We start from the raw sequence: 13,687 nt of genomic DNA on the forward strand, positions 1-13,687 counted from the left end.
GCAGAAAAAGATGACGATTCAGACCCTGCGATGGAGCGATGGCGTAGGTCAAGACATCAGACAGCTTTTAGGAATATCGAATTGGTGGACCTTGGCGTAAAACCGGGATGTTCTGGAGTGTTTCCCCCAATTTTTCCATGATTCCACATCCATCTCGCATATCCTCATTTAGGACTTGATTATAACATGTTTCGCTACGGATTCAATGCTACACATTCGCTTCCATTGCCGCGAGGCGCCGTTCATTGTCTACTAGACTGCCAGTACCCAGAATCATAGATAGATATATTTGGGTCTGTCGCTATTTCGTTAAGTTGCATATAAATTGCATTAATGGATGACGGAATTTCATAGCACAGCCTGTCTTTTTCTGACGGCAATGACCTGGGTTACCCAAATCTTCAGATGTGAATAGGTCGCTGGTACTGACACTAATATTTCCTGTCTGGGATGGTACTTGGAGCATTCTCTTGGACAGCATTTCTACATTGGAACGGTTGTGCTTCCTTGCAAATCAATCGACCCCCTGTGAACGGGACAAGGGCTGAATAAAAATAAGAATTATTTTCTTGGAAATCATATATTGTCAAAAACACAATTGAAGAACTAAGCCAGAGTGCTAGATTTAAGCTCTTCGCTTTTCAGAGCTCAGCTACGACGTGAGATCTTATTGCTTCCTTCGATTTCACTGCGTCTTCAAATTCTTTATCTTGGCAGTGCTTGTGGCAATGGTAGATGAACAAATTGTTCTCTTCCACGAAGTGTTCCAGATATACGTTGGTGATCCATAAGCAAAGTATTGTTCTTGTCATTAATTCAATCGAAGTGTTCGAAATCCTGTGTGTATTGGTGTCAGCTTTTAACAACTCGATAGAGATCTATGTTACCGTCCCGAAAATCCAGTTTATCGTCAAGGTATTCGCAATGTTTTGCTTTCCGGTTCACAATCTTGTCAATTAGTTAGCGTTTTATTGACGAAAAACCTGCGATAGAAGCGTTTCGAGGTTTCACCACGTACAGGCAATTACAGCACCGTGAATGTCAGCAAAATTGACTATGCGCTCGCCCCATTGTACCTCCAAAGCCATTAAGCCCATGGCAAGGAGTGCCGTCGGCCTCTTCGCGTGCATCGCTATGAAGTACATGGCTAGTCCTCCGAATGACTATGACATGTTGAATAATTGCCAGAAGGCATCTTTTTATAATAGCGAATTTCATTAACGTTTATGGCGTTACGGAAAACGACAACATATCGAATGAGTATGCTGCTAAAGTAGAGCTTTTTACCGCTTTAGCGTTGACATCCTTTGAGTTTCCTGCAGGGTGAACATATCGATGAACCTCCTCTGACCCAGCTTTGGCAAGTTCTTTCGTCTTACTGATTTGTGTAACTCGGATTATTTTGCCGTCCACGCGTCAAGACCCCTCGCTCATTTGTCGTCAGGGTTGGAGCTAAATTGACTGAATTGGACACCTTTCGAGGTAACATTTTTTTTGTTTCTATTACAAGATTGAATACGTTTTCATGGTCGGCCTGTCGCAGAACCTATCACCAACAGGGATCAGGTAGGATTTAGCATAGTGGAGTAACCCCAACTATACTGTATATACACTGTACTAAGGCCATATTAGAATTATTGATTAATAATAATTTAAGTGTGCATTTTTCAAATTAATTTAACTGTTCACTTTTGAGAACTCCTCCATTTATCTCTTATTCCTAACATTTCCATCAAATCTTTTGTTAGTAAGTCCAAATGAGTGACGGACCGGACTACTTGGGAAGCAACTTACTTCCTCTTTTGTAGTTCACGGGCTCCTCTTTTTTTAGTTAAACCCAAGTTTTCAAAAAAGAACGAAAAAGTTGACTGACGGGGCAGAGGGCAGAGGCTGCCTCACCTCTACCCTGGGAGCACCATGACCGAAAGTAACGACAGATGGAAATCGCTCCACTTAAATATAATCGCAAACACGTAATGGGTACGAATTATATTCAAGTGAGATTCGTCATAAGTCCAGACCTAAACCAGGTCGAAGTAAATTTTTGTTGAGGATGCTGGGAATCCTGAGTCCGCACCAGACCACTTGGGAAGCAGCTTACTTCCTCTTTCAAAAAAGAATGAAAAAGTCGTTACTTTCGGTCTCGCTGCTCTCAGGACAGAGGTGAGGCAGCGCCTGATGAGTTTCCTCTGCCCTGGACGAAACCGTCAGTCAACTTTTTCGTTATTTTTTGAAGTCCAAATAAATAGTGATCGTGTGAAACGATTACACGAGAGTGGATTGCATACAACCTTAAAAAGTGAAGCACAAGCGAGTGATGCAATGAATTATAGGAAAACTTGCCCACAAATGATTCAGTATGTTTTGGAGTTTATCTAGATTAAAACAAGTCGGGAAACCGGAAGCTGGGCGCTTCAGGTATGAAAGGTTTTGTGTATTTCTTTTATAAAGAGATTTGAGTGTGCATTTGTTCCATTAGTAATGTAGGACGTAATATATTATGTGAAAATATCCATTTTCAGATGATATTGACATTCAAAGTCTTCAATTTGCACAGAAGCGATTTGACCTAGTATAACTGTGTTAGTAATAATGCGATTTCCACTGAATTTGACAGTATCATGCTGCTCTATGCTTACATTTCTGCAAAATTTCGTGATTCTAGGGTGAACTTAAAGGGGATTTTCCTGTCATTTACTAAAAATTATGGTAATGTACTATTATTGACTTTATTTGAACAGGTATCGGTATGGAGGGTGCTTCGTAGCCTAGGCACCATATAGTGGCAGGCTCTTTATTTTTTTCAAATTTTTCGGTTCAGTAGTTTCTGAGAATGGGTTCGTTAAAGCAATGATCACTTTCAACTCGCCGCACTCCCCACCTTTCCAACAAGTGTCAAAACTAAGACCAGCTTCGAAAAGTATTAACCGAGACTTTTAATTTGATACCCCACGTGACTATATTTGCATGTATGGGGACCCCCCCCCCTTAAATTCAACGCAAAAGGATGTTACTCACTATATGCGTGAGCGTTCACAGTTCCCACCTTTCTACCAAATTTGGTGTTAATCGCTACAACCGTCTCCGAGAAAAATTTATGTGACGGACAGACGGACAGACAGACAGTAAACCAATTTTAATAAGGTTTTGTGTTTACACAAAACTTTAAAAACTGCTCTAAGGTAGTACGAAGGGGGTAATGAAAGTGAGCATATCATTGTAAGTGCTCCGCATATAAATGATGGCAGTATATTGCCAACACTATAACTTCCACTTATAACTACACATTTACGAAACTACGAGGTTTCATCAAGCTTCATATTAAAATAGCGAGAGGCTATACTGGGTTATACAACTCAGAGTTTCGAAATATCCAGGCTGCAATCTCACAAATGGCAAAAGTTCGGTCTCGGCTGGGAAATCTTCCCATTACGTGAAGTATCTTTAGGGATTCGAAAAATCCTGGCAGTAATCCGATTTCCATATTCAGCACAGGCATTAAGGCAACCTCCTTTCGAGCATCATGTCAATAACGCAATTTATTATGACGCATTCGTTTCAATTATCGCTCCCATGTTTAGTTTCGCTCTTGTAAAATTACTTTAACTGACCATTGCTGCTGCAGTGGTAATTTAATTCGTGGAATCGTCGAAATGACGGTTGGAATGCGTGCGGATTGCGATGTTGATTCTTGCGGGCCGACTGGCTGGTCCGTTTGCGGCGGCTCTTGAATGCAACGAGCTGCACTCGTAGCCCATGGTCAGGCGCAGTATCACTGTAACACTCGATAATTTCTAGAAACAAATTTAATATTGAAAATTACTGCCATTATTCACCATTACGTTTCCACGGCGTATCATTTGCGAACGGACAAGAGCAAATGAAATTAATACAAACCAAAACAGGAAATTTTCTTTTTCTTTCCATTCTAACCTTGCGTCTCACGTTTTCGTTGCAGGTTTGGTTCCAGAATCGGCGTGCCAAGTGGCGTAAACAAGAGAAGGTTGGACCCCAGGCGCATCCTTACAATCCATATTTGCCAAGCGGAGGAGGAATCCAGTCCGCTACTGTGGTCGGATCAGCGCTTCCACCGAACCCATTCACACATCTTGGATTTAATTTGAGGAAACCATTCGATGCGGCCGCTGCAAGCCTGGCGGCTTTTCGTTATCCTCACATAGCAGGTGGTTCGGTTTTGCCGCCGGCTTATTTTAACCAATTTCACAGGTATGATTAGTAATATGAATTTAACGCAAAGGGGCCTATACATGGGAGGGTTGCTTTTAATCGTATACTGACCCCATGCAGTTAATCTGTGGGCCTACATATATCCAACAGATTGCAAAATATTAGTTCGCCTATTTTTCTCCAGCAATACAGATATCAGATAGCATTAAAAGCAATTAGGAAGCTTCAATAGTTTCGATGGGCAACATTTCTATTTCTCCAAATGTTGCTTCAAACTAAGTAACTAGATTTATTACATCTCAGACCTGATGGAAATATACTGGGCATATACACATACACACCTATTTAAATATAAAGACATTAAATTCAGTTATTTGTTTGATTATTGAGGTATCACGTAGCTGAGTACTATCTATAAGATATTCTCCGCTATCTTATTAGGCCGGATAGCCCCATACGCCCATAATATTATTGGCCCATACCAAAGAGCAACAGATCAGATTTTCTCTCTGCGGTAAGCGATGGAAAAACTGTTGGAATATGGACAACAGTTACACCATCTATTCATCGACTTTAAAGCCGCCTATGATAACATAGCCAGCGTAAAACTGTACAGGTGAGAGAATTCGGTATCCCGAGGAAATTAATAAGACTGACTAGGCTGACCCTGACCAATTGCAAGGGGCACCATCCTCTTTAAGTATACCCAACTGCTGGCCTATGCTGACGATATCGACATCATGGGAAGAACCACCCGAGACGTACAAACTGCCTTCATCCAGATCGAGCAGGCGGCGATTGGCGCGAGATCTTGTCCTGCACATCAATGAAGGCAACACAAAATATGTGGTGGCAACGTCAGCACTGAAAACGAGCCAACCAACAACATTAAACCGCACTGATCAAACAGGAAAAATAAAGATAGGAGAATACAGCTTTGAGACCGTTGATAATTTTTCCTATCTAGGGTCGAAAATCACAACCGATAACAGCTACGATGAGGAAGTACGCGCACGGTTGTTGTCAGCCAACAGAGCCTATTTGAGCTTAGAAAAACTGTTCCGCTCGAAACGTCTCATCATAGGGTCAAAGCTCTTACTGTACAAGACAATGATCTTGCCGGTCCTCATGTATTCCTCGGAGAGGGGTTCTTAGCAAGGAAAATTGCGAAATCTTGTCTCGACTTTTAAAGCTAGCTAGATGCTAGTCACATGTGGTTTGACAGCTGATGGTTAATGCTTCGTTCTTTAGAAAAGGTTTAGAAAAGGTTCTAGCACTGCAACATTTTTTTAAAGATGCTGCGTAAAACAAAACCTTATTGTTATTAAAATCGATTCACCGTCTGTCTGCCTGTCTGTCTGTCACACGCACTTTTCTCCAAAACAGCTTTCTGCCCATGCATACAGCGAGTGACATAAATTTAAGTGGATTTTAAAGGGGGCTCCCCATACGTGCAAAGGGGGGATTTAAAATCTTTTTCACCGGTTATGGCTGTGTGGGATATCTTACTTTTCGAAACTAACATTAGTTTTGGCGTATATTGTAAAGTGCGCGAGTAAGGAGTCAAAATGTACGGACTTAAAGTGAGACAGGATTCATTTTCGAATACTGACTAACCCAAAAATCCGAAGAAAATCAGAAAAGTGCGTTTAGGTGAAATCTGAACCCGTATAAAACAAAACCTTATTAAAACCGGTTTCGTGTCTGTCTGTCTGTCCGTCACATGCATTTTTCTCGGAGGCGGTTCGAGTGATTGACATCAAATTCGGTAGTAAGGTGAAAACTGTGAACGCTCACGCGTACAGTGAGTCACATCCTTATACATCCAAGGGGAGGTCCTCATACATAAAAAAGGGGGTGTTAATTTTCTTTTCACCAAATATATGAGGGGTATCAAATGAAAAATCTCGAATAGTACTTTTCGAAGGCGGTCTTAGTTTTGACATTTGTTGAAAAGGTGGGGAGTGACGGGGGTTGAAAGTGATCATTTCTTTAACGGACCTATTCTCAAAAACTGTTCAACCGAAAAATCTGAAGAAAATGAAGAGGCTGTCACTATATATATATCCCTTCAAATAAAGTTAGTTATCGGCTGCAAACCCACCTTAAGTTAATTTTAGCCTCACGAAATGTAGGCTATGTAGGGAATGTAGGCTGTAACATGGCATAGTATGATTCTGCCAAGTCTGGTGGAAATCGCATTATTACTAACAAATTTATAATATGTCAAAGCGGTCACTTCTTTGCAAATTGAAGACTATGAATGTCAATATCACGCGAAAGTGGATATTCTCACATCATGTATGCATATATTACGTGCTACATACTAATGGGACAAGTGCACACTCAAATGTCATAATATAAGAAATACACAAATCGTTTCGTACCTGAAGCTTCCGGTTTCCCGAATGGTTGTATCTAAAAAAATAAAACTAGGTTGCTTCTCCTACTACAATATATTTGAATAGTTTGTATATACGTATTTCATGAGCTACTTACTCTCTGCCTCAGGACTTAAGCTATGAAGTAGAAGAACTACAAGCATCGGACCGATAACTATTTTTGTTGTATCTGTTGTAGATTAAATTCTTCGCATTTGCAAATAACATTAAACTCAGAGTGTGAGCGTATGAGGTTGACTATTATCAATACAGGGCGTTACATCAAATGATTTATTTAAATCGCCTTCTAAAAAATAGAGGGCAATGGAATTTTGCGCTGCACTCGTCGCTCCTCATATCATAAATACAAAAATTTACTTGGAATTTAAAGGAGGCACCCCATACATGCAAAGGGAGGATATAGCAAAAATGTTCACCACATGGGGCCATTTGACGTATCAAATGAAAGTAGTAGTAGCACTTTTCAAAACTGACATTATTTTTGACGTGGATTGTAAAGTGCGCGAGTAACGAGTCAAAGTGTGCAAACTTAGGGGACACAGGACTCATTTTCAAAAACTACCCAACCCATAAGTTTGAAAGAAAACAGGGTGGTGCGCTTATATGAAATTTAGGCCTCAAAATATGGCCCATTCCGATATCTGCTTAAATAAACTTATTAATATTATATTACCAACTTTTAGAAATTGTCTGAAGTTCATCCTAGAAGTACTAAATTTTGCGGCAGAGGCACAAAGGACAGTATCACGCATATGCATGCCAAACTTCATGGAAATCCGACTATCAGTGTCAAAGTTATAGCCATGCAAATAAGATGCTGCCGTCATAATTAACGAGAATAATTGACATTCGAGTAAAATATTAAAATTTCACTCATGAAGAATCGACTTTTCCCCCTTTCTTTGTATCTGTTGTAGCTTAACTTCTTCACATTTGCTAATAATATTGAACTCTTACTATCATCAGTACAGTGCTTTCCGGATCAAATTATTTGTGTAAATGGCTTTTGAAAAAATAGAGGGAATGTAATTTTTAACTATGGACACACGGAACTGTCATGCACCCCTCATTCCTCAGATAGGAAAAACAAAATATTTATAACTGAAGCGTCTAGCTTCTGGTTTCGCGATTTGTTATGTATGGGACAGATAGTGCCTCGCTGTCAATCGGCAGGCATTAATTTGCTGTCCCACAGCTTAAACATAAGTTCATGAGTCGTTTGGTGTAGTTCTTCGCCTATATATTTAACCAGTTCGGTTATAATTCCATCGGCTCCTTGCGATTTATGATTTTAAAGCCTGTGAATTGCCCGAACTGTTTCTTCTATACTTGGTGGTGGCAGTCGTCTTCAGTTGGTGGGACCTCCAACTCACCGATATTTTGGTTGTTGAACAGTTCATCAAAATACTCAACCCATTGCTCCAATATGCCTATTCTGTCGTAAATTAGATTTCCCTATTTGTCTCGGCAGGATGAGCATCGAAGTGTATAAGGCTGCATCCTGCTGACTTGTTGGTGAAACTTCCGCCCCTAGTGAGGTTGCTCCCTGTACGAGTGACGGGATATTACTGAAAAATGCTCGAAATGATTGTGAACGTAACTCCGAAATGTTGTTTTTATTTTACAAACGATGTTTATACACTTATATCTGCAAGTTAACTTTCGAATTACGGTTCCCTTGTTTCCTTAACTTGCCATAGACCGTTACATATCTTGATTGGCTATCTTCCTGTTTCTCATCTTTATACTTTACGAAAAATATACTATGTAACCACCCGTACTTGCACCTCAAAAACTGTAATAATCATATTTGAGAAAGTTCTCAAATTAGCAAATCCAATTTGCAATGTGTCTTCTTAACTGAAATTCTGTTGTTCTTAAAAACGGCATATAATTTCAACGCTTCCACACCAAGATTTCTCATCGATTTTATTCTGTTCCATAAAATTCCGATATTTATTATAAATATTTGGTGGTTGAGCTAAGTTCTTTTTTCTGTCACAGCTGGACCATAGTCTACAAAATTTATTGGAATAGGACGGTGTGCACACCGAGAAACGCATAAAGTAGAAATGGTTCATAAATAATTTTGAATTCATCAGACTCTGTTCCATGTGGAAAGACAAAAATTAGCTGTTACTCCCCCTGTGTCTGCTAAAATATTGGATAAACTTCGCCATTGTTTCCAATTGTTTATGGTTTTCACAGGTTCCCATTCATGTTAATGATGATTTTTTGTTAAGTGTTGCGTCGCATGTAATTTCGAATTTCTTCGGATAGGTTTCCTTTCTAAAGAATCTTTATGTTAAATGGATAATGTAGATTTAGATAGACATAGCTTTCAAAACGAGCTTTACCGAGGAAGAATTCTTATTTCAGGAGTCAAATATATGCTATTAAGTATTAAAACTATTTCACAATTATACTAAAGCTAATTTTTCTTTTTCTCCAATTCTCTTACAGAGCGCCGCCTCCACACGTACTAGCAACTGGGATGAGTTCCATGTATCCATCCACCTCCTTCCAATCGTTATTGGCTAATATTTCGGCGGCTCAGCGTCCTCCTGTGCAACCCCCGGTACAACAAAAACCCCCTGTGGGAGTTGAATTTATTCCGAATGTTGTGAGTTCGCCCCCAGTATCGCCAACTATTGCAGCCGCTAATCATCCAATAGCCGCACCATCGGCACCTACAACACCTGGTTCTACAACGCCTCCCGAAGATCGCCGATCGTCATCGATTGCAGCCCTACGATTGAAGGCGCGTGAGCACGAGATGAAGCTGGAGATGCTTCGACAAAATGGCCACGGAGGCGACATAATTAGCTAGTTCTCAAGGAAACACACTTTAGGCTTTTAAATTTCAAAGTAAAACCTGAAAACAATAATAATACCAGTGGTATGTGACTGTGATGGCTACCTACTGTACTGTTGTGCAGAAATTGTGCAAATGAAATTCGTAGCCTAGACTTGAAAAGCCTTAAATATTGTGCTCAATTTTTACTTCTTGTAGTACAACGGAATTGTATGTACTTTTGTGAAAATAAAAATGTTTATTTAAAAATTAATCTTTTATTTTTTTACGGTATTGTCCTTCCAAGTCAGGGAGGTCCCTGAAGGTTACATGACAATAAAGGATTTGCCAAGATTTTTGTGAGTACAAAATGCGACGTGTCCAACATTGATGAAGCTAAGTAGATCGATTTTTACAGGATATGGACTTTAATATATCATTCGTATCTCATAGAGGATTCCAACATTTGTTCAGAAGTGTTTAGTTTCCCCTTCCAAGCAATTGTCTCGAAGTCCATAGTAGGGTAAAAGCAATCAACAGGAGAAATGGAAATACAATTACCCAGTTAGTTATTAGTACGCCCGATGTACACCCTTGTGGATAATCAGATGCACTTGCGACGGATGTCCCATTACAGCAAAAAGGCAGTGTGGTTATTGTATTCTATTTAGTTGGTTATAGGGGACATCTGATAGCAAAAATTATCTCGAGTAACTTTTCCAAAAATGGTCTCAGATTGAATCTAAACAAAACTGAATTTTTGATAACCGATCCCCATGAAACAGGCACACTTACTGTCAGCGGCAGTGATCTGCCCAGAACTGAGCGATTTAAATAACTCAGGTCAACGCTATCAGCCAATGGAGAACTGCGTTATGAAATTGCTTCACACGTTAATGGAACCTGAATAAAGTGGCGTTCCACAATTGGTGTTCTTTGTAATCGACGTATCAACGAACATCTTAAATCTAAAATTTACTCCAATGTCATCCGTCCTGTCGCTCTCTATGGTTCTGAGTGTTGACCAACTATAAAAGACAATGAACGACGTCTTGCGGTAATGGAGACGAAGATGTTACGTTGGATTAGTGACGTGACACGTTTTGATCCGTGATCGTTATGGGGTTGCACCGATCGTTATGGGGTTGCACCGATCGTGGAAAAGTTGCGAGAGAGGCGTCTTCGATGGTATGATCATGTAATTCGTGCTAACGAGAATTGACTTGCCAAGATTGGTCTGTACAACGAAGTCGATGGTAAACGACCAAAACGCAGGCCGAAACAATGGTGGGCTTGATACGTTGGATGGGGATTTAAAGCCTGAAGATTGCACCCAGATCGGGCATTCGATGAAGTCAAATGGCGAAACCGATCACGACGAGCCAACCCCGCTCGTGAACGGGAAAAAAGCTGAAAAAAAAGAAGAAGAATTCGTTATGTGGAAATGGCTACAATATTTGCAGACGGGCTTTGACCTGAAAGGAGGATTCACTAAAAGCAGTGTGTAAAGCAAGAAAAGGCAGAAGAAATCTGCCTCTAAATCGGATCATCAAACATGAGCATATGTCATATCATCTACAGGGAGGAATTTCAAGGAAACAACCGGAAGCAAAGCCTAGCAATTAGCACATTATGCATCTTGTAGCAAATGATATTTGAGCTTATAGAATGGTGATCGCAAAAGTCAGTAATGAACGCTTTATAGGATGTTGTATACAAGAGGAATACAATCATCAAACCAAAAGAAACCCTCAAACTGTATACATATCAACACGAAAATTCGAACCAAATCGTAAATATGTTAATTTACGCAGGTTACTTCAACTAGGATCTAAATAAGGGTAACGGCAATACGAGCTTTAGAAGGGTAGAACATTGAGCTAAATCGTTCAGGTAGGTATTCGGTAAAGTACTATCTTCTCCTTCTGGGTCCTAATAGTTGGATAGAAGACCTCCTAATGATAGCGTGAAAATCTTCCTGAAGGAGATTTGTAAAATACTAGTTTGGAGCTGTATGAACTCCTAGTAAAAAGTTATAGTTGAGATGAGTTCGACGTCCAAATGACAGGCAAGGTTATCGTTAACTTTCAGGATCACTCCGTCACAACAAGTACATATTATCGTTAAAAGTATTTAGCGTACGGTAAATCTGGATAGAGCATAACGAATAGCAAAACAGCGATGGAAACTATTGGAGTAGAGAGAATCTCATCAGGTAGCTAAAGGATGTGTAATTCACGACACCGAATGAACAGCTAGTGTTATTTGACGTCGAGGTCTTTTTTCCAAGTATTCCGGTGAAGGGGGCACTTCTTTATCTCGAGGAGTGGCTATGCACGACAGAGAGCTACCTGGCATTTAGAAGGAAGATCTACAAGAGGTTAACATTTTCACCACTCCCCATTAAGACAAAGTGGAGAAGATGCTGGAGGTCCGAATTTAATATTGACAGTGGAGATAGAAAACATGGGAGAACTCCCATTTCTTGATTTAAGGATTGTTAGAGCGGAAAAGGGGACCTATTTTGATATTTGCAGAAAGTCTAAAAATCAGGTGAACGATTCCGAAAAATTGGAACCCTTCTCATTCACTTAAAATGACCCTGTTCCTTGCAATGATTCAAAGATTCTTTATCGTGCCTCTCATTGTTGGAAGATTTTTAAATGATAAGAAGTATATAATATGCACCGGAGTAAAGAACGGTTTCCAAACATCAATTATGGAAAGCCTCATGAGGAAAAAATTGAAAAAGCAAAAAGGGTTAAAGATCGACATAGTGCCATCGAGTAGGATGCAACATCTCCAAAGCACGATAGGATCCCCCAATGACAGCAAATTAAAACACGAATCCAGAGGAATACATAAACTGACGCATGCAGATTGCGAGAAGAGCTATATAGGACCAACGAGTAGACTGGTTTCGGGACCTTGGGGAGAGCACGAGGGAGAAACGGAAACGGCCAGGTACGTCACATCATAGAGGAAGGGCACAGCATTACATGGGACAACGCATACGTCATCAAGGAATGCGGGAATAGTACGAAGGTGGACCATGAGGGAACAGATTGAACACGCTCCGCTCCGCGGTGCGAGTTCAGTCTTCTTCGCCACAGCCACAGATCTAAATTATCGATGAGCCGCAGTCCACCTGCCTGTTGGTCACTTTGCCAAGAGCGTTGCCACTCGGTAAGAGTGCGCTGACGTTCTTCACGCACTACCACCTCTCGCCTCGACTTCGCCGTTACGGCTATAGATAGCTATACGCTCCTTGGCAAAGAGGACAACGAGGATCACTCCCGTGATCATCATCACGGCCGGTTCTGAGACAGTGCAATAAGCAGATGGTTCTCGCAAAGCTCTCCGTCTCTGCACTTGAGCAGGGCGCTTACCTCCTTGTCAAGGGCATCAGCCCATACCTCCGCCTCATAGAGCAGAGCCAACTGCGTTGCTCCCATAAGGAGACATTTCCTAGTATATATAAGGTCCCCAACATTCGCCATTAGCCGACTCAAGGCCGAAACTCCAGCCGCGGGCCCCCTTTTCCCTTGCTAAACAGTACGAGTTTCACTACCTTAAAACGACAAGGAAAAATGCCCTCCTTCAAACAAGCGTTGAACGCCCCAAGTAGCAATTCTGCCCGTTGGCGAAACACCAGCTTCTAAACTTCCTCCGGAATAAAATCAGGACCTGGAGCCTTCTTATTTTTTATGGTGAGAACCGCTTTTTCGAGCTCTCTCATTGTAAAAAGAGGACAATCCTCGACTTTTCCGCGCTACTGACATCAATCCGTACGTATGTCTGGGGAATAATGCCCATACAATGCAGTCCACCTGATCGGTACTTAGTATGTAGGACTTCCGCAGAGCCCCGATTTTCCAGATGAAAAGCTTATAACCACGTCCCCACAGGTCCTCATTCACCCCGTTGACCACGTTCTGCCAGCTACGAGCTTTACTTCCATTTATCGCGTGGCTTGTAAACGTTGTGCTATACGGCGGAGCTTATGACACTCCCTCCGTAGGTTGGCTATTTGCGCCGCCCCCAGTACATAGAATACTTGTCACGGCTGGGGCCCCTTCGGGGCATGGAACCCTCACATGCTGTCGTTATCGCGTTCATCACTGAGTTTACGACAGTGTCAGCTGCGACATTACTACCCCGAAGCATCTGGCGATATCCGGCAAGCTGCGTTAACCACTTCCAACGCGATGTACTGGTGATTATTTGTCGAGAAGTCTTCTAGGACTCACCACCCCTTCACTGATGGTACCAGAGATTCCGGCGGGAAGGTGATATAAGGGAT

The 13,687-nt window shown here is 41.2% G+C and overlaps 1 protein-coding gene across 4 annotated transcripts in view; it reads left to right on the plus strand.

Annotated features, from left to right (window-relative positions):
• The window catches only part of LOC119661795 (homeobox protein aristaless), a 167,720-nt gene extending 158,072 nt beyond the window's left edge, over positions 1-9,648 (plus strand). For all 4 annotated transcript variants that reach the window (XM_038071280.1, XM_038046468.1, XM_038046467.1 and 1 more), the window contains 2 exons: positions 3,959-4,227; positions 9,054-9,648. In XM_038071280.1, the coding sequence (XP_037927208.1) occupies positions 3,959-4,227; positions 9,054-9,420 (636 nt within the window). In that variant the 3' untranslated portion in view covers positions 9,421-9,648. The remainder of the gene's footprint in view (positions 1-3,958; positions 4,228-9,053) is intronic.
• Positions 9,649-13,687: the final 4,039 nt, after the last annotated feature.

The sequence above is a fragment of the Hermetia illucens genome, chromosome 1 (genome assembly GCF_905115235.1).
Source record: "Hermetia illucens chromosome 1, iHerIll2.2.curated.20191125, whole genome shotgun sequence".
Taxonomy (NCBI): domain Eukaryota; kingdom Metazoa; phylum Arthropoda; class Insecta; order Diptera; family Stratiomyidae; genus Hermetia; species Hermetia illucens.